This window comes from Macrobrachium nipponense, chromosome 43 (genome assembly GCF_015104395.2).
Source record: "Macrobrachium nipponense isolate FS-2020 chromosome 43, ASM1510439v2, whole genome shotgun sequence".
NCBI lineage: Eukaryota > Metazoa > Arthropoda > Malacostraca > Decapoda > Palaemonidae > Macrobrachium > Macrobrachium nipponense.
In genome coordinates, this window is record NC_061104.1 from 33,430,882 (window position 1) to 33,453,176 (window position 22,295).

General features: G+C 38.0%; 1 protein-coding gene across 9 annotated transcripts in view; it reads right to left on the minus strand.

Moving 5' to 3' along the window:
• Positions 1–838: 838 nt before the first annotated feature.
• Positions 839–22,295, minus strand: part of LOC135213639 (uncharacterized) — a 520,774-nt gene continuing 499,317 nt past the window's right edge. For all 9 annotated transcript variants that reach the window (XM_064247675.1, XM_064247671.1, XM_064247678.1 and 6 more), the window contains 4 exons: positions 21,756–22,041; positions 6,186–6,301; positions 5,295–5,445; positions 839–3,691 (listed from right to left, as the gene is read on the minus strand). In XM_064247675.1, coding sequence (XP_064103745.1) covers positions 3,080–3,691; positions 5,295–5,445; positions 6,186–6,301; positions 21,756–22,041 — 1,165 coding nt within the window. In that variant the 3' untranslated portion in view covers positions 839–3,079. The remainder of the gene's footprint in view (positions 3,692–5,294; positions 5,446–6,185; positions 6,302–21,755; positions 22,042–22,295) is intronic.

A 22,295-nucleotide genomic window follows, 5' to 3' on the forward strand; every position in this document is an offset into this window, starting at 1 on the left:
AACAGGAGGCATTTGCCGTGGTTTTATAATCCTTACAGGGGACCTCCTAGGGGCAGGAGTACCAATAGTCAATGCTCCATGATCCACAAGACAAATTTAGGTTTTGTTTGTATGGTGTTTTTCAGCTACAAAACCAACGTCTTTACGTGAATTCCAAACCATGTTGAAAGTGAACTTCTATCACCAGAAATGCACATCTCTGACCCCTCAGTGGAGTGCCCGAGAATTGAACTCGCGGCCACCGAGTTGGTAGGCCAAGACCAACCGACCACGCCACTGAGCCGCTAGACAAATTTAGGTAAATACAGTACCGTGGCTAAGCGAGAGCCCCTCGACATATACTGAGTGAAGGTGATGAAAGAGGATGGTGGCGAAAGCAATAGGATAGGCAGGATCAATCCAAAAGGTGCTTGGAATAATCCCAAATCACACGCCTCAGAAAACGACTGACTCCTTCAGTCAACAATACCTTCAAACAAGCCTGGTACCACACACACACACAAACCAAAAATGGAAAAAGACAACACAGTCGTTAGAACAGTTGTTAAAGATGAAAACTACCTGAGAGGAGGAAAAAGGCTAAGTTGCTTATTACAATAATTAAAATTACCTATCCAATAGTATCAGGTATATCTATAAAATTCTTTCTTTGTAGTGCCTAGTAAAGTTATTGCTAAATGAATGTTGGTGAAGTTTTACTAAAAGAATTAATGACTACACATACTATCTCTAATGCTTCCATTATTAGCATTCACTGCTCAGTTACCAAACTAAGGAGGCAAAGGTGCTTACATGTGTAAGCCTTCAACTTCATAAATACTTAATGCAGGTATTTAAATTCTTTCTATTCATAAATATGTTTATTATGTAATACTTTGCTCAGATTCAACACTGGTAAAATTAGGACACCAATTTATACATTATGTACATAAAATCAATCAATATTCAGGCTGATTATTAATTTACGCTTGAAATACGCCTGTGAGTGTTTAATACCTCGCAGTTTAATCAAAAATATTGAACTCTAAATAAAATATCAGTAATATTTTAAAACCAACACTACCATGCAAACATCTTAAAACCCAGTGCAAACGCAGATGCAAACGGCAGTTACTTGAATGAGCCGGTGACATTATGAACTAAGATTTCTCACATACAATATAGATCCCGTTTCATTTTGTGAAAAAGTTACATTTTTAGAGTATTTTTAATAACTTACTGATATTTCAACAAATCTTCCAGAAACAACGCACTTGTGTATTGTGCTATTATGGTCACTATATAATCTTAAAATGAACCTTTCTATAAAAATAAATTCACATACATATTTTTGGGTAACCTTAGTCTTTGTAGTCCTGTGATACTGCTGAATTGAAGGCAAAGAAAACAAATGTTATCCTGTATTGGCCTCTACATTTTCTGATGAATTTCCGAGGAATCAATTCATTATAAGAAGCATATTTCTCCCTAATCTGATACTTAGAAATAAATAAGTGCATATCACTGATCTGAACTTTATACCTTATATGTCCATTATATGCAGTTAATAATTAATGCAATTGGTTTATATTTACATTTTATTACTTAAAAACTATCTAGTGTGGTATTTCTACAAACATCTGTTGTCTTAATAACTCTCCTACTCTTCTTAGCTGTAAGTAACAATACATTAGCAATGTATTCACTACATATCTTGTTTCAAGAACTATATCATGATTTGGCAAACAGTGTAAGGAGAATCGGGAGGAAATTCAAAAGTATATAGTTTAGGGAAGCTATGTTTTAGCAGTAAATAAGGAAGTATCCAAAGGTTTCATCCTCATAAAATCAAGTGATTTTGAAAGATTATAACTACATGATGATTTTTGTTAATAGCAGATAATTCCAAATATTGTATGGACTAGGCTATGAAAAAGATTTTTCCTGGCATATTAAAGACTGAAAAAATATTAAGTAATTTTTAAACACATAAGTGGAATCCTCAATCTAAATCAAGACATGATACAGTATATATACAAATAACAAATAGTTATAATTACAGCTTTCATTCAACATCTAAAAAATTTTCAAACCTGTCCACATCATCCTAGGACCTATTCTAGCATTAGGACCTATTTTAGCACTAAGTATTTAGTGACACTAGTTACGTTATATATGAGTTACAGAAGTATGAAACGAATGTACCTTCAAAAATTAAGGCACTGTTAGTACGTTAACCTAACAGTATTCTATGCACTTACCGTGCAAGATACCTGTGTAAAAACATGTAAATAAGCGGAAATTTCTATAAAAGGTTACATGTTGTTTTCAACATACATTACCCTTAACATCTTTACAACAGCACCTGTCTTCTGCTTTTAGGATGTACAATATTTGCAATTAGTCCAAAAGAAAACACATCCCTTTACAGGCCTTAGCTTTGGTATCATTTTGGCTTCCCAGTTTTTATTTTGATCGTCTTCGGATCTTATGTACAAGTGGCAAAGAAATGCATTTAATGTCCTCATATCTTCACCAAATACGTATTATGAAAGTGTTGATTGCTGTTAGCCATATATTTAGAAGTATTATGTCAAAGCTGTCAAATGTTGATAAATCTTGGTTTTCTTAATTTTAAAATACTCAAACAACCTTTAAACAACAATATAGTTCGGCACTGCTGAACTCTGAAATAAGCTAGTGGAATAAAAAATTAATCTATAGATTCTTCTGAGGGAAGTTAAGAGTCTTCTATGCTATCAGAGACAAACTGTTTGAAATGATTAAAATAACTACAAACGCGGTTCTCCTGAATAAATTTGAAAATCTAATCCACTTGTCTTCCCATACTGTAATTAGATATATGAGAAATGCCATTATGTGAATATTTCATTATTTGAATCATTCTTGTGTAAAAAAAATTAAGAAGTGAACAAGTAATAACTGGGATTAGTCAGCAACACAGTATGCATCTGAAATATTTTTGATAATGCAATACTTTCACAGTAAATTGTTTACATGTGACCTTCACCTGCTTTTGCGAGGGATAACACTGTTACTCTTTTACAGATCGACTGAGATTCATTTAAATACACATTTTTCACCTCATCCACATGTATCCAAAATGACGTAGTAACAAAGATGCCACAATGAATGATGATAGAGGGGTTATACTATTACTTGAGGAAACACCTTCTTTACTGGAAGCTGCTGGTGGCTGTACATCAGCAGCTTCTGGGTCTTCTAAGATAGTTTCTATGTCTCCAAAGTCTTCTGTATCATCCTCATCCACTTCATGATGCACATGTGTTTTGTCAGTTGGCTCCTCACCCAAGGTCTCTTCCGCAGCCGTATCTCCTTCGTAGAAAGAATCTTCCTCATTGACAGTGTCATCTCTACGGTCTGGTTCATCATAATCAGAATATTCTTCTACTTCTACTCTTGTTCCTGTTGTTGAAGATGGGGAATCTATTCTTTCCTCTTCCTCCTCATAATCACTGTCATACTCTTCTTCATCAACAGAATACTCTTCAGGATGAGTGCAATTAATTTCATCGGATCCATCAGCGCAGTGTTCAATGCCATCACATTGTGTTGCTGAAGATATACATGTTCCATCTGCACATTTGTGGGAACGATCTAAAGGACAAGTCCACTCCTTGCAATCTTTTTCATCTTCACCATTAATACAGTTTTTTCGACCATCGCAAATCTGTAATTTACAAAATACGTTAAATAAATGCTTCATGAAGTACTTCTGAGGGGAAAATGTGAAAAATACTGATTTCATAATATTCTACCTCCTGTTACGCTACTGGAAAATATATATTACATTATATTTTCATGAGACTAATCTCATGTTTTTTTTACTATATTTGGTTTTTGGACAGCATTATTTTACAATATTCATTCGATTTTTATACCAATTTCCTTTCCGTAATAAGAAGCTTTGGTTTTTTGGCGCAGCAAGTATGTTGACCAACGTTATGCAGTAATGAAGCTTTCACTTAAAGTGAAACAAGAGACAGCATGGAAATGAAAAAGGTCACATGTTTTATAGATAAATTATAATGGCCTTTGGGAACGCTGAAAAGTGATAATACATAAAGTAATATTGTATATATGAATATATATGATAATTATTCAAAATACGCAAACATTAAACTAAAAGCCTACTAACTTGCAGAGCAAGCCACCTCAAATTTGAATGTCCAGCTGTGAAAAATGAGTAAACAGATAAAAGTATCAAGCAAATGGCAAATCCACACCAACAAAAGGGACAAAAATGTATACAGTACATATATGCACAATAAAAGTTACAAAAATGTATGTACACATGTACAACAATAAAAGGCAGAACAAAGGCACCAGTGAAATATCAAAACCTCCCTTATATAAACAACTCTGGTACAAAGGACACCACTTTTGTTTTCTACCTTTGCACAAAGTTTGTGATAATGACGGTGAAAACTGAAAAATTATTTTCACAATCATCTGAAAAAAAATCAAGGTAATTATGTAATACAAAAGTAACTCAGAGCTTTTAAAGATAAATATGTAATGCCACGAAGTGAGGGATGATTGTCAATTTCACTTTGTTTGCAGATATTCCAAATAATTACCATATATCACTGAACTTACACAAAGTAATTGCAAACTCTGACTACAAGAAGTAGTAGTCAGTTTCCTTTTGTTTGTCTTTTCTGAATCATTTAATATGCCTCTTTTTAAAGTTACATTTTCTATTGGCTAATAAGGGTAGTTCGAATTCTTGCAGTGGACTAACCTGTCTCTTTATGTTGAACAAGGCTGACCATACATAAAAGAGCCAAATAATGATGCATATCAAAAAACCTATGATACTGACATGGAGAATTAATGTCAGTAAAGATAAACAACACAAGCTTTAAAAAAAAGGATCTTAATGTTGTTTTCATTATTTGTAAACTGTACATTAGTTTGCCAAGACAATGGCGTCCTATTTCTAGATTCTCACGGGGCATGCCCGAAGTTCTTGTTCATAAATGGGAGGTGAAAATTGGAGTACGGCCAAGCTCAAGAAACTGGACATCCAAGTATGAAGATGCAAAAGGGAACTGATGAAAAGTAAAAGGAAGAAAGCGATAATGTGGCCTAAGAGGGGATGCTGCAAGGAGTCACTGCACTGTATCAGCTTATACAAACAACTTACATGATAAGAAAATATTCAAGGAATCAGCAGTCTTTCATTCCCTTTACAGTTAAAGGTCTCCTTGGCTTGTTCCAATTAGCTTTATACAAAATCTAAATTGCAGCTCTAGATTTAATTACTGTACCTTTCTTTCAGAAATGCAAGCACCAGTATCACATAAAAACTGGCCACTGGGACACGACTGCCGTTCTGTGGTAGTGCTGGGTTCATCTGGTATGCAATTGGTCTCGTCACTTCCATCTCGGCAATCATCATGACCATCACACCTAAGCCATCTGTTAGATTATGGAGTGATATAATCAAGATTATAATTAGAATTTTTATCTTATGGAGTGATATAATCAAGATTATAATTAGAATTTTTATCAAGATTTTTTATTTAGATAGACAACTTATGAGCTCTCCCCATTCTCTTTAATCTTGTGCAGTTTCTGCCTCAATTTTCAACTGGAAGACCTCATGCAAGCCTTTTCTCCACAACATTATAATTTTGTGTTCCTTTCATATACACTGTTTACTTGATTGGTGGCTCCTCTCTCCTACTCATTACCGCAGTGATGAGAAAGGAAGGTAAAAAATTAAATATGACATGATCTAGCAAAAAAAAAAGGTGAAGTTTTTAAAATAAAGTGCTGTGCGGTTTTGATAATCTATTTGTAAAGAAAATTTATCACTTTAATAGTTTCTACTCAAATCATTGTGCTGTCTACTTTGAAATTATTTTAATTATATGGTTTTGATTCAATAAGCACTAATAGCTAGATACCATGGGATGTGTTTAGTTTGTCCGACAATGATTTTTATATGTGACATATTCAATTTTGCTTATGAATTTATACACTCATGCTGGTCCAAAGACTGGACAAAAGAGGACAAAAAAAAGGTCAAAACCCATACCTTGTAAAAAAAAAATGTTGCCTAAACCTGCAATAAACCTTAGAGACCAGTAACACAAGTGTAAGCACTAACATGATTCCTTCAGGAAAATACACAGGCATCAAAGTTAAGTTCTTACCCATCAATGCAAAGGCCATTATCACATTTGAAGCTTCGGTCAAAAGGACAGACAACTTCAGTGCAGTTCTTTTCATCTCCGCCATCATCGCAACCATCCAATGCACCATTGCACACCTGTCCAAAATTGATTCATGATTACTAATTAGTGTCAAGTTAATACCGAGAAGCAAAGATCAATGTGCAGTTCCCTTGCCATAGGTTTTATGTTATTATTAAATCATCATACAGCAGTTTAATTTGACTATTGGGTCTCATTGCAGGAAAACCAACTGTTCTGCAATGGTAATATTGTCTTCACGAGATCAAAGATGTCATCTTGTCCATTACTATGCAAACACGGTATACCCTACTTATGAACATTCAAATTACAAACATTCAGAGATACAAACAAACGTGGTCATAAATTAAAATTGCGTTTTGGAGCACTCCCCTTCGCTACCTTTACAGGTAGCGAAGGGGAGTGTTCAAATTTTGCTCTGCATGCTTATTCTGCTTAGTTACAAATTTTGCTGATACCATGCTGTACAGCACAGTAGCCCATACAACTCACTGCCCCAGACTCTTGTACCTAGGTTAGTGGTACGACATTCTCTGTTGTGCTCCGAGCTATTCCTGTGAATTTATCATGAAATATCTATCATGGCTAATGGCAAGAGTAAGGCAAGTGAAGATAACGTCAGTGGTAAAAAGCAGCAAGCTATCCTGATGGAAACTAAAGTGGCGATTTTAACAATATACTAGTGAATAGTAGTTAAAAAATGGTGGGTGTAGCATGCCAGTACAATATGAGTCGTTCACCTTGTGGCACAATCTTCAAGAATAAAGAGAGAGTTGGCTAAGGTTGGTGAAATTGCTGCAGATGAAACATTTGCTGCAAGTTAAGAATGGTAACATTACTTTAAAAAGGGGAGCTAATTTGCATCATGTGTCCGTTAGTGGGTGAGGCAGCAAATGCTGACAAAGCAGCAGACGAAAAATTTCCCAAGATGCTCAAGGAAATCATTGATAAGGAAGGATGTACCCTTAGCAAGAATTTAATATTGACGAGACAGGTACTTATCTGGAAAATAAACTGCCAGAAAAAACATCAGCCGTGAAGAAAAGACAATGACAGGATATATGGTGGCAAAGGATAGGCAACGCACAGGGAGACTTCAAGCTAAAACAGCTCTTAGTGTACTGTGCAGCAAATGCATGGGCACTCAAAAATATCACAAAGTGCTCTCTATCTGTTATGTTGATGTCCAAAGCCAGGGTGACTGCTATATTCGAAGGCTGGTTTTCCCATCTGTGTTCCTAAAGTCAAGTTGTACTGCCACGAGAATGGGGTTCCTTTCAAGATTCTCTTAAGTCTTGGATAATGTCCCTGGATGTGAAAATTTTGTATTTACCCTCAAAACAATTTCACTCCTTCAGCCAATAAATTAAGGTGTAGCAGGCATTTCAAAAAATATTACACTTGCCGTATTTACAGGTAAGCAATGAAGGAAGTGAATGACTTTGGCGTGACTTTAAGTGACTTTTGGAAGGGATACAACATTTACAATTGCATCAAGAATATTGATGCTGCATGGTGAGAAGTAAGTGGGATTAACATCAATGGAGCATGGAGGGCTTTATGCCCACAGTTTGTCAGTGGCTTTAGAGGATTTAATCAGGAAGAGGAGATAAAGGGAATCCTTAACAGTCTTACTGACATAATTGAAAAGCTACAGCTTGACTTTGGGGAAAAGGACTTTGAAGAGCTGTTTGAGTCTCGTTCAGCAGAGTTATCAAATGAAGATTTAGTGGAGCTGGAAGAAATGCACAGACCAGAAGAATTTGAAGAAAAACCTCTTCTTTTAAAAAAGTTTGAAATGAAATTGACGGCCAAGGAATTTCCTCTTATCGAGAAAGCTCTAACTATTTTTGAGAATCAGGTCCCAAATACTGAGAGATTCTCATAAGTAGCAACCACCAGTGATGCTATCCAGTGTTATTGTCCCATACACGATGAAAAGAAAAGAAAAATGATGAAAACTTCCTTAAACCAGTTCTTCAAACCAGTTCCTTCAACCTCAAGAGCCTTCCCACTAATGTTGATTGCTTCCTCCCACTAATGTTGATTGCTTCCTCCTCAGATGAACAGGAAAGTGATGCCGAAAAAAATCCTTGCGAAAGAGGACATTGACATTGACAACCCACTGCACCTGTAATTCCTCAACGCCTCCCCTCTCATCTATGCCCTCAAGCCTACACAGGTAGGTTGCCAGCCATCCTTTATTTCAAAGGACAGCCCTTTAATTTAGGTATTCAGTCCTTGTCCTTTTTTGTATTTAGAAAGGATGCCAAATGCCCTTTATTTCTATCATATTGCCACTATCAACAAAATTGATGACAACAATTCAGTTTTATTTGCTTTGGGAAACTTGAATGTAGACATTGAAAATATTGTCCTGAAAATTTATGGCCATTTCTCAATGTCAGCAAAAAGACGCAAAACGCTTAAATAAGAGTTTCATTTGTTTGTAGATACACAATTTAATTAAATTCTTCGATATGTACCCATTTTGTGGCTATCCCTGCAGCCATGCATTGAAAGACTTTTACTTTCTTGGAAAGCTTTAAGTTCTTATTTCTTGAGCCGACCAATTGATTTCTTTAAACAATTACTTCAACTTATTAGATTAGATAATGATTCTACAGAAATTTCTCAGCTTATTGAAATTTATTTGCTATTCTCGCAGCATGTTATGGAGATATTTAAATCAGCCGTTCAAGCCATTTTGGTTGATTTAAGAAATCGGTTAAAATCTCGATTTAATGAAAAATTATTTGGGTATCAAGTTCACCAACTTCTTAAAAATGCAGATACTACTGAAGCTCAAGAGACAACTGAAGACTTTAGATTACTTTTTGTTATAAATAACATATTTGGAAAAAGGAATTGACTTTGATGAAAATTCAACATTTTGAAAGTTATCAAATCTAAGTTTTTTAAGAAATTAACTCCCAAAATATCAGTTATTTGTAGAAATTGTAGATGATATGAAGTTGAAAGACAGGCTTAATTTGGACATGGATAACCTCTTTGATGAAGTTTCACTAATTCAAGAAAGTTTCAGCAAGATTCAAAGTTCTGAACTGTTTGAAGAATGCAAAACAACAATAAGTGTGTCAATATATCTAAAATAGTTCCATTTGCGCTTTCAGTCCCTGTAACATCAGCAGACTGTGAACGCAATTTTAGAATAATTTCATCCAAATGGTGAAATGAAAGAAACAAATGCTCCGTAGAACTCATGAAAAGTGAACTTTTCATATACTTTAACTTGAAAGACACTTGTCTGGAATTTTCGGTAAAAATAAGACATGATCCACAGTTGCTGAAGTCCATCAAAAGTCAGAACAAATATAACTTTAAAAGCTAGAAGCTTGAGTTAAAGGTATGGTCAAAGTATATACAAACTTGTGGATACATTTAAACCTTAATTTTAAAGATATGGCTACATTTCTAATTATTGTCCTTTACTGAAATTTGGCTGAGATGGCAACCCTAAGGATACACTACCAGTTTCTAGAGTAAGAAAAAAACTGTATTATCATCACAATTTATTTAAGTTTTATGTATCAATCCTATTAATGAAGTACTGTATTCTATAAAATAGTGTTGTGTGTTAGTGTACAGTGCTGTATTGTGTTTTGGGATAAAAAAAAAACATACATTATACTGTATTGATTTTATATCATACTGTACTTAGATAGGCGTGAAGACCAACTTACGAACAATTCAAGATATGAAAGGTCATTCGGAACGTAGTTTGTTCATATGTAAGCTAGTGCCAGTGTATGTCCACTAGTACTGGCAGGCAAAAAAACGAGAAGTAAGAGAAAGGTATTATTAGATAGCAAAATGATAATAGCTTACAAAATGAAGGGCTAAAGCAATGCAATTTGTAGTATAATATTAGACTGCAATATCTTCATTACAACATGGAAATACAGCATTTGAAGACAATTGATTACAAATATTTTAGCTTGAGTGAAAATTTCTTAGATTATATCATTTATGTTGTAATAAGAGTACCTCCTTTTACGCCACCTCTGATTCAAAGTAACGTACAAATAACGGAAACCAGAAGGACGAAAAGAAGTTATAAATTTGTATTCATAATAAAACGCACCACTTCCTTTAAGGAATTAATCCTTAATTGCCTCTCGTCTGTTTGACTGCCGTGATCTTGTACTTGCAGATTAATCAGCGTCGAGAGAGAGTTCCCTCCGAGGGCCCGCTGCCCGGCTGAGGAAGGACAACCAGCTGCTGTATATAAAGCCCAGGTCACATGCCCTCGTATGGCCTCATGGCAGTGAAGGGCGCCAAGATACAGGCAACACCACCTATCAGGATGCTGGCAAACTTTCTCCAAGGTGATAAAAGATGCGGACATACCTTAGACACATTTCAGACAAGCTTTAGACTCTATCACGCCCCTCCTGAGCTACCTCACTTTGAGATAGGCTACTGCTGGCCCACATAATCCTTTCATTGTGAGTTAGTATCCCTCCCCACCGTCACCCTGAAGAAGATGAGCTCCATCTCCGAGAGAAGGTAATGTGCAAGTTGCAAGGTTATAGCAGTCAGTCCATCTCTGTTTCCGGCTTAATTTCCTTTTCCTTTTCCTTTTCCTGATTCCTGCATGTTATATTTGTGTGGTGTTATCAATGTATTGTGGTGTAGGTCATCAGCTAAAGAATGCACCAGTGTGAAGTAACGTAAACGCTTTTAAATTAATAGTCAGTAATGTAAACTCTCACCTTTGTAGTTAATCAGTATTGTAACCTCTTTCGTTTTTAAGTGATCATTAACCAAAGTCATTTCTTATGTAACTGAGTTGCTTGGTACCCTAAGTACATAACCCTCGATCATCAACAATGTGTCTTAAGCAACCCGCTCAAGCCCCAATCGCCCTCATTACAGGCTTGCAATTGAGGCACTGTGGATTCCGGATTCTAGCCTTGTGTGCTCCAGAAAAAAACTTCCCTGCTTTGCATCTCCTACGTCCTACATATCTGGAAATCTCCAGTCACCTGATCATTTACTTCAAACTCTAATTCATTGCTGATTACCTCCTGTGTTACGGGGCCTTTATGTTCCCTTTAAACCCATAGGGTGTTATCATTTCTTTCTAATATGATTTGTGAGTGTAAATATAATTAATTAAGCTAACCCAAGAGTTTACATAACTATTACCGACTCTGAAGCAGGCCCTCAGCCATAATTGCACCTCCTTGTCCAGGCCATTGTCGGATGATTTCAGGTTATTCCCCAACAGTTGAGCACTCCCAGATACAATTGTATTAGTGGCGACCTTAAGCCAGATGTTGTTGTTGCTTTGTTGCAAATCCTTGCAAACGACCATCAGCGAATAGCAATTCCCAAAAAGCTGGTTGCAAGAGTAGAGACAAATCCGTAAAATCGAGCACATACTTTCCCTGTGCAAGCACACAAAGAGAAAACCAGTCTCCATAGTAAGTAAACTGTTATTCCGTGTGTTGGGTATTTTATGTTAGGGGTGAACAAAATGTCTGACTGGTACAAGAGTAAGAGATAGAAAAATCTTCGGCCACGTGCATGCCGAATTAGCTACCAGAGAAGAGAGAGAGTAACTAACCAAACACCTTAGCTTTTGATAGCCACTGCATGATAGCATGCATACCTTTCATATTAGGTGAGCTAGGAAGTGTTATTTAAAGGAAATAGTGCCATATTTCCATCGCCAGTTTATCTCGGGAATTTCTGTGCCCCGAAGTAGCCAAAACTTAGTTAGGTACATAATAGAAACCACAGAGTTTCAAATCCTGGCATCTCTCTCTCTCTCTCTCTCTCTCTCTCTCTCTCTCTCTCTCTCTCTCTCTCTCTCTCTCTCTCTCTCTCTCCATGATAGGTATAAAAATGAAGATTCTATTTAGGCCCACTTTGGCATTGTGAGAATAACAGTTGCAATCACAACTCCCCTTAACATAATAATAAATACCATAACACGGTCAGTCACGCGTGAAGATACCATTTTTTATGTATGATTGGTCAGACCAGGGCAAGCCTCACCCGTTCGTCCATTCAAAGTCTGGGGAATCCCCTACTAGCAATTATAGACAACGAGTATGCCGCCCCAGTGTTTGCTTTGTGAACACAGCTGATTCACAGACTTGCAATTGCCAGTGCATGAATATAGCCATACCAAGTAGCCAGGGTGCACAATCCAGGATTTCCTTGGTCTTTGTGAAAAGAATACTTATTGACTATTGTTGTACACTTGAAGCCAAGCACTTCCATTCTTTTCCATTTTCATTATCTATTTGCTACGCTAAGCTTACAACCGATTCCTTTTAATCTTATGTTGCGAATTGTGCATATAAATTCCAAGGCCTATTGCCTGCCAATTAATTCCAAGACTTAGTGCCTGCCAATTCCAAGGCTTAGTCCTTGCCAATTCCAAGGCCTCATGCTTGCCAATTCCAAGGCTTAGGGCCTGCCAATTCCAAGGCCTCATGCTTGCCAATTCCAAGGCTTATTGCCTGCCTGCCAATTCCAAGTCCTCATGCTTGCCATTTCAAAGACTTAGTGCCTGCCAATTCCAAGGCTTAGTACCTACCAATCCAAGGCCTCATGCCTGCCACTTCTAAGGCTTTTGTACCTGTCAATTCCAAGACTTCCGGGTCTTCGTACCAAGTCCTTGCGTGACTTTTGCTCGAAGCCTGCACCTACTTGGATATCCTGTCTTTCAAGATGAGTAACCGTCCCTCTTTGGGAACTGCCTACCACCTTTCCTGACTAGATTGGGAAATTTGGTAATCCCGAATCTTACATCTTATTCAGACATACCTTATTCAGACATACCACACAAAAGGAAAACCCTTATTCCCCTGAAGATCATTTCTTCCAGTGCATTCAGTGCCACCTTCAGTGCCACAGACATCTTGCACCACCATCATGGCTGCCAGAACCCAATGACTGCCAGAACCCAGCAATAGTAAAAGCCTTCGCGATAACCCTGACCAATGGGCAGAAATGGAGAGGTTTACTGAGGGAGGCTGGCTAGTCTTGATCAGAGTGAGTGGCCAAGAAAACTCCAGCACTACACTGATAGCTTGACACCTCCAAAGGTTCTATCCCAGAGGAGATCCTCGAGCTATTCCAGTTGGAGGATTTCTTCTTGTATGCCCCTCCGGACCTTGCTCCCATCTGGTGGACATGGCACCCAACACCATTGTCGAGTGCTGTTGGTGGGTCAACACCTATGATACCCACAATCCACAACTCAGTTCCTTCAGGAAGAGAATCAGCCCCTCAGTTCCTTCTACTGCTAACTTCCAGCCATCACAGCCCCAAGTAACCCTCCAAAAAGGCCATCATGTGTGCACTGCCATAAACCAATGCACTAAACAGAGCAGTGTCGCCACAAAGTGGAACTGCCACAGGCTCCAGTGAAGTCCCCAAATCAAAACTCCTCTGGACATTGGACCAATAACAATAGGCCTGTTCCCTCATTGGGGGCAATTACAAGGAGGCATTTTAGTAAAAGTTATTATGTTGAACATAAGGTGTATGGGCACACATCTTCATGGGCAAAATGCCCTAATAAACCAGCTACTCCTGCCATTGCCATGACAGTTACAAACCCTTTCTCACTAAACCCTCCAGCTAAGGGCATTATCTCATAGGCACCCCCTCGAGGTAGCTATCCACACACAAAGTCACTGCATTTGATGATTCCAGAGTGTAAGTTTCTATAATAAAGGAAGGTAGCATCCCATATTTCCAGCGAGTAAGTTTCTATAATAAAGGAAGGTAGCATCCCATATGGAGCTCAGGTCAATCAACCCAAGCTTGTCACGATCAAGAGCCTCAACCATCTGAAGATGATTCTTCCTTCTTCTTACCGTCCAGTTGAGGGTCACTCAACCTCACTGATTGAAAATATGTTTGCTAGTGGTAGCAACCTACATCCCTGGTGGTTCAAATGCTTCAACAAGAACAACTGATCATTATAGACCTGCCTTTTAATCACTCCCCGTGCCATCAGAAATACCTGGACAGTGCCATGCTCCACCTATCATGGACATTGAGCCCATTTTAAATACCCTACCTGTGCTTGGCAGTGCACTAGAGCCAGTGCCAGAGCAAGGTTCGAATCTCCTTCCCAGAGATCCTGGTCTGGTTTGCCTCTCACATCATGATTTGGCTCCACTCCCAGTGCCAGTGAGAAAGGACAAGCAAATTCCATCATGACCACAGTGGAAGCTCACCCAAAGGGCAACCAGTCCCTGAGCCAGTTGCCCCAGCTTGCGAGTTGCAAACGGCAACAATAACCTCTTCCTCTTTTTTCCCGTCCTCAGCTGACCAGTCCCTGAGTAAGGACTCTGCTGAGTCAACCTTGACCAAATAACTCAAGGAACTGGGACAGCTTGTATCAGGACTGGTATGGAATGCCACTGTTCCCATTGTCGGAGCAGCTGGCACTTATGTATCCTCCTCAAACTTGGGTCCCCCCAATTCCCTTTATGATGCCATCAAACCTCAGAGATGTCCAAGGAAGAAAGGGACAAGGCGTCGAAGCACCAAGTATCCTGAGAGAGCCAATAAATTCTATGCATTAGTACCTTAGCACAGTGCCACCATCTTAAGCAGAACTCAGGCCCCTATCCAGAAGAGGAGGACAGGTGCTTCCTCTATGACTTCCTTCTTATCGGTCTCTATTTGTACTGTTCTATCTATTTTCATTTTACATTTCCTTTTCATCTCTTTTACATCTTATTAGGGCAAGCTTTTTGCTAATTCATGCCCTGCCTGTGTTTGTTTGTATGGTGTTTTTTGCTGCATGAAACCAGTGGTTATTCAGCAACAGGACCAACGGCGTTATGTGACTTCCGAACCACGTCGAGAGTGAACTTCTAACACCAGAAATACACATCTCTCACTCCTCAATGGAATACCCGAGAACCGAACTCAAGGTGGCACGCCAATACCATACCGACCACGCCACTGAGGCGCTTATGCTCTGCCTATGCATAATGCCGTTTGCCAGAGTTTCTGCCCTATAGGTCGATTACCCTTCATGAAAATACCACTAAAGGTATAAGTTTAAAACAATATGCCATAAAGCCAATAGGCTTATAATAAAAGTGCCACATTTTTTCCCTTTTAGCAATGTGTCATCAGTGCATGATCACCCTGGCACTCCTCAAGTAGTTTTCAGATGTGTCACGCCCTTTGAACAGTTGTTTTCTCACGCCCATAGCATTATCAAATGCACTTGATGCCCTCTCATGGGATAAGGAATATGTATAGCCAGTACCAGGGCTATCATTTAACTTTTGGCATACTAGTTCGACTTCTTGTTTAAATCATTGCTAATTCCAAATTCATTCATTTGGATATTATTTTGTGTAATGAAATTTACCCGAGTCCTCGACTATATGCTTTCACCTTTTTGGTATTAAAGAATAATCTAAATTCATGCGAAGTTCGTACTTAGTTCAGTTCAAGCCCTGGTCACTGGTAACATGCGATTCATTTTCATATTTATGACAGTGCCACCTGGCACATGTACCTGTTAGGAATAATCCTGACAATGAAACAGTTTTGAGGCATATAATGCTAAGCATAAGTTCTCCCTGGTGATCTTAACAAATCTTAACTGCGAAGGGAAATTTTCATCCTTGATTCTATCTTTTCGTGAAAAATAGGGCACACCGCTAATCAACTGATTCAACAATTGACATTCGTTATGGTACAGGCCTGTTACCGTATGAACTCAATGTCCACCAACCACCCACAAATGCTTCGTATCACCTCTTCTAGGCTGACTAATAGCAAGTTCTTGTGTTACGATATAATGCATGATAGAATTGAGCTAACTATATAAACCCTGTATTTTAAGGTTTAGTATAATTACAAGTTATGGTTACCAGTTATTTGCTGATATTATTAATTATATGCTGATGTTCTATTTAATGACTATTGCATAATAGGAACATTTCAAAGAATATTCTAATTTGCATTTATTTAGTCATATTAAATTTTATGCTTCATCCATTCTTAGAGCAATGCAATTCTATGGTTTCTGCAAGTAAAATTTTACATGAATAGCTAAAATCTGCAAATACTTAAAACCCCTCTAAAAAATGCTTTGAATTGCCTATTTTGATAACTGAAACACAAAAAACTCTAAAAATTCTTATACCTGAGTATTTTAATAGTTTAATCACAAAAGAGTGCATTTATTCACGAAAATTATATGAAAATACTACAGTAATTTGTGAATAATTCTCAGTGAAAAATACCGCGAATAGGCAAATTTTCCATGAATAATGGGTATAAAGGGTCAACAGAAAAATCCGCGAATAGGCAAGTCCGTGAATTGTGAGTCTGCAAAAGAATATGATGATGTCACGTAAACTTAATTTTTGCAGAATTTTGCCGTTCTTTAATTTTGGTTTTATACTATAGCTTGAAGGTTGTGTGAGTTACTTATCATCATAGATGGCTATTTTCCTCATTCAAACATATCTAGGGTTGGAATGCGTTCTGGACTGGAGAGGTGTAATAAAGGTACCTTATTCTATGTCGTCTCCAACTCAAAATAACATAAAAATAGTGGAAACCAGAAGGAAATAAAGTAATTACACATTTTTATTCATAATAAATTACAGGCCCATTCACCCGTCAAACACTACTTCCTTTAAGGAATTCATTCTTAATCACCTCTTGTCTGTTTGACTGCCATGACCTTGTACTTGCACATTAACTGGCGTTGATAGAGAGAGTTCGTCCCGAGGGCCAGCTGCCTGGCTGAGGAAAGACAACCAGCCACCATATTATACTTAAAGCCCAGGCGATAAAAGGGCTAGACACACCTTTGACATCCATGGACACCTTTCAGATGAGCTTTAGACTCAATCACGCTCCTTCTGAGCTGCACCCCTTGAGATGGGCTACTGCTGGCCCACATTATTCTTTTGTTGTGAGTTAATATGCCTCCCCAACGGCGCCCTAAGGAAGACGAACTCCATCTCTGATAGAAGGTAATGTGCAAGTTGCAAGGTTATAGCAGTCAGTCCATCTCCATTTCCAACTTAATTCCCTTTTCATCGTCCTGAGCTATTCCTGTATTGTGTTATAACTGCACTGGTTATATTGTGTTGTAGGCTATCAGCAGAAGAGTGTGCCATCATGAAGTATGGTAAATGCTTTTAAGTCAATAATTAGTAACATAACTTCTTTCCTTTGTAGTTAATCGGTAATGTAACTTCTTTCCTTTGTACTTAATCAGTAATGTAATCCCTTTCTTTTTTAAGTGATCATTAACGTAAGTGTAAATATAATTAAGCTAATGATAGAGTTTACATAGCTATTGTCTACTCTGAAGCAGGCCCTCAGCCATAATTCTCTTCATATGATTGCACCTCCTTGTCCAGGCTGTTGTCAGATGATCACGGGTTACTTCCCCACAGCTGCACACTCCCAGGTACCATCATATTAATATCAACATTAAAACTTCCCAAAATGCAAGATATCATGAGTGCACACAGTGTAGTTGTTCCTACAGGACTGAAAACCTTTGATTTTAAGTAGGGGTATTCATTAGCCCAAGTTATGAGATATAGTGGGGAATCAATACACCTACCCTTAGTAAGTTGACTGCCATCATCTAACACCACTAACTGCTAGCAGCTCAATGCTGTCAAGTTTTAAGCAGCAACTGCCCTTCCCCGATGATGACCTAACAGCAAAGACCACCTTCAGAGAGAGGGTTACGACCCAGGCTAGGGGCATGGAGAGAAAGCAAGTGCGCTTTCCCTCCTCTTTCTGGTTGTCAAAATTCTTCTCATTCTCCTGGTCTTCATCTTTCTCCCATAGGACAAAGAGATGAAGAGTTCTTGGATAATCCCATAGGATTTTGGGTCAAGCACCTTACTTGAACTTCCTTGCTTGGGTGTTGAATTCAATTTAAGCAGGGATGATGTGCTTTAGGCTGCAAAATGGTTATGAGTGTATTTTTGAGAGCATCCACCTTTGCTTCCAGCTTGGAGCCATTTGAGTGGGATATACATCTAGCTGACTAGTTAGTTTTGGTGTCCTCAGAGGCGCAGTTTTTTCAGAATGCAGATTGACTACTCAATTTTGTCTTGACCTGGTGACCATGATAAATTGGGAGAAGTTGGGAATCATTACCAAGCTGCAGATAGCGCAGCCAGGTGGTCCTTCCTGTAAACCAAATTGACTTTGGCTAGTTTCTTCAGCCAGCTGTCATAACTGAGGCGGCTCATCCTCAGTTATTACTGATTTCCTCTGTGCTCACTTCAGAGACAACTGAAACAGCACTGATCACCTTCAAGCGATCTTCCTTCCCCGTTCCTTTTGGAGCAGGATGATCAGAAAGGATCTCACATGGCTGCTAGACAACAAGAGCCCCTTTAGGAGAATTCCCCTGAACTCTCCACCTTCTGAAATGTAATTGTTCTCAGCTGTATTAGAAGGGGTTTGGTGCAAACATTTGAGCAGCTCATTTGTATCAGGTGTGTGGACAAAGGACAATCCTCATCCTCATCCACACCTCAGGTGACAATGGTTGCCCTGCTAACACTCCAAGGCTGTTTGATGAGTCACTCTACTCTTGTTAAGAGACACTGCATCTGTAGTGCCTTCCATTAACAAACAGAAGAAAAAGGACAGTTTTTCTTCATCGTCATCAGTTGGGGAAGAAAATGCATTAGTGGATTGGGTGCCATGCCACCAAACTCTTAGGCAGATATATATCATGATGGAGCAATGTTTTAGTAGACCAACTCAGCTAGGACATGTGGCAGAGACAAATAGTTTTTACTATTTCACAGGAGGGTAACTGTTTGAGCTTTCAGAACCACTGTTGACCGATCTATTTGGAATGTAACTAACAAAGAGATTTCTGTAATCTGTTCTCCAATGCCATATCCTTAGTCAACCATGAAGGCTGCCTCCTATCAATCACTCCTAGGAAAATGGAAATATGATCACTGGTTAATCTATAATTTATTACTCTCCAATTGAAGTCAATAAAATGGCCATCTACTTTGCTTTAGAGACCATTAACTGGAGCCTCTTAAGTGCTTTCAGCTTATTACCTCGCTCCTTTTTGGCAGGAGATTGATTATTTATGACTGTCTTCCTTTTCAGAGAATTATTAATCCCAGGAACACAAGACAAAGCTGGCACTGCCTAAGGAGGGGTGTGAGGGTCAGATAAAATTGGTGCAACCTCCAAAGCATTAAGAGCACCAGCTACAGCTGGTGCAGGCTCCAGGGAGACACAAGCACAAGATATTGGTAATACAGCCTCCAACAAGGCAGGCGTGTCAGCCATAGCTGGCACAGCCTCCAAAGAAGTCGACACACCACGTATAGCTAATTCTGAAGAGGTAGGAGCACCAGAAACCACTGGCGCAGCCTCCAGAGTGGAGGGAGTTCTGGTCACCATTGATCTTCCCTTTACATTACCAAGGGAGGCACATCTGGTAGCATTTATATTTCTTCTGTTCACAGCAATACTGGAAAAGGCTATTCCATGTTGAACATATTGATTTAATACTTTCTCTTTTGCCTCTCCAAATGTAATACATTCCGTTACCCTTAGAGTCTGTATCTTCTTTTCAACATGATGTACACATCACAATTCTGTGAAGATGACAGATGATTATCTCCACAATGTATACATCTTGCTTCTTTGATACATGCACCATACTCTGATTCATTACATTTTACACATGTGGCAAGCTTGCCTTGTAGCTTCTGTCTAAAAGACCCAAACATATGTCCATATTCTTAGAAATAAAAAAGTCTCAGTTTTGGATATTGCTTAATCTTATAACATACCCAGGCTGTTTATATTACATTAGGTAAGTGGGTCGAATTAAATGTAACAGTTAAATTTGGAAGTGATATAAGGCTCCAATGATCTTAATTTTTTAAACTCTATTCACACTTTGATCTTTAAATTACCCTTCAAGCTTCTCCTCTGAGTACGTTACCAGCTGGGGTGCAAATTCATCCCCTTAGTGTGATTCCAAAACGCATGTACTAAGCAGTCTAAGTTATCGCCTCTGAGATTGCGATAATGCTTTTAATTTTTCACTTTACTTTGATGAGGCCAATAGTACTACTGTCAGTTTTCCTCAACCTTCAGATGATATCTTAGGCTCTCAGTCACAACACTTCACAATGTCTCTGTAACAATTAAAAATATTATAAAATCAGAATCTTCCAGATCTAAGGTCAAATAACCCTTTTAGGAGGTTTCAAATTTACCCACATTTCCCTTTGTTTCAAGCTGTAGCATAGGGTTACACTAGAAGGTTTCCTAGCCTTTTCCAAACACAGGTTGCCAGGCGGAGGATGCAGAAGTCATCATCAGCGCCAAAATGGTGTCATCAGAGGGTCTGGGGGTACTTGATTTTTTATTGCTACTACTCATAGAGATTGAATATATATAAAAAAATTAAGTGAACCTGAAAATCTTAAAAAGATATTATCAGCCTTTCATGGAGTTTATTATTCTCACACAAGTGAGAACCAACTCCCAAATGTCTACCCACTACCCTACCCCACAGGGAATGGCACAAGACAATTTGAGTTGCCCAAGTTTAAGTCAACCTCACTTGCTGGAACTGAGAGTATTACAAGAATACAATCATCCCCACCCTAATCATACTTGGGGCAAACTGGATAGAACTCTGAGAGTCCTATTCCCAGAACAGACCACCCATGGAATCCTTGGCCGAACCCTGCAGAATAGTTCTACCCTTGAGCTATCAATCTAATATCTCTCAGGTCCAAACATTACCAGGTAGTTGAAAATTATATCACAGTTCCCACTATTTAGCTTCAGATATAAACCCTGTCCCAGCTATGATATTAATCAGGTCCAATAAATTTGATCAAAGTGGAAAATTCCACAAGAGTTAACCTTAAGTAATACATAATGATATATGGGTCTATTAGACTCAAACCCAAGAACAAATTCCATGGGTTCAAGAGCCCCCTCACCATGTCAAGGTGGTCCCACGTCGGGGGAACTTATTCCAAAAGAATGTTTGCAAATCATATCCAATGAAAAGATAATTACAGATTCTATTACAATATTAATTTCACATAAGATAGGAAAACATTTTTCAGAGAAGTTTCTGTGTGGAAATCATGTACAATGCAACAAAATCATAAACTTTCATATTACTGTTAAATTAGCTGTATTTTGTTCAGGGTTAGAAATGTCTTTTCGAAAATAAATAAATAATTTTTTTTATTGCCAACGCCTTGCTTTTCTCTATCAGAAATACATTGTCTTTTCCAAAAATATTTCATCATGGGTTCATAAATAATTTTTTATTTATAAGCAATTACTAGCTACCTTTTTGGTTTGCTGTCTTAATTTCTTTATCATAAATCAGTTTGAAATAATTGTTGTTAAATGTGCTAACATGACAAAAAATTGTGAAGAATATATGCATAGATAGTTTTATTCATTAAATACTGAAATGTAGAAAAGGCTGTTTACCTTATCCATGCTGATACAAATGCCACTTAAGCACTTGTAAGGTCGGTCTGCTGGGCAACTTCGCTTTGGACATACTAATTCATCTGATGCATCTAAGCAATTGTAAGATCCATCACACATCATCTTCTCTGCTATACAGATGCCATAATCACACTTGAAGGGCAAGGAAGATGGACAGGTATGAACACGAGAACAATAATCAAGGTCTTCATCTTCACCCTCTTCACAGTCCTTAAAGACACCATCACACACTCCTCGTTTTTCTATACATTTACCGCTGCGACATCTGCAAAATATGGGAGTTACTGTATTAATGTGATTTAGTTAAGTAGAACGAAATTAATGGTACCTAAAAGTGATGTATATATTAAAATTTTCAAGCATAAGAAAGTCTGCAATATTATAAAGAAGCTTTGTATCAACGCATTAGTTTTCCATTTTACTTAATGTGTAGCTACTGCTGGTCACATATGTATAATTTATTTGTCTACTGATTTATCTTTGTTTTACATTTGTTTACATGTAAATACTATTACAATA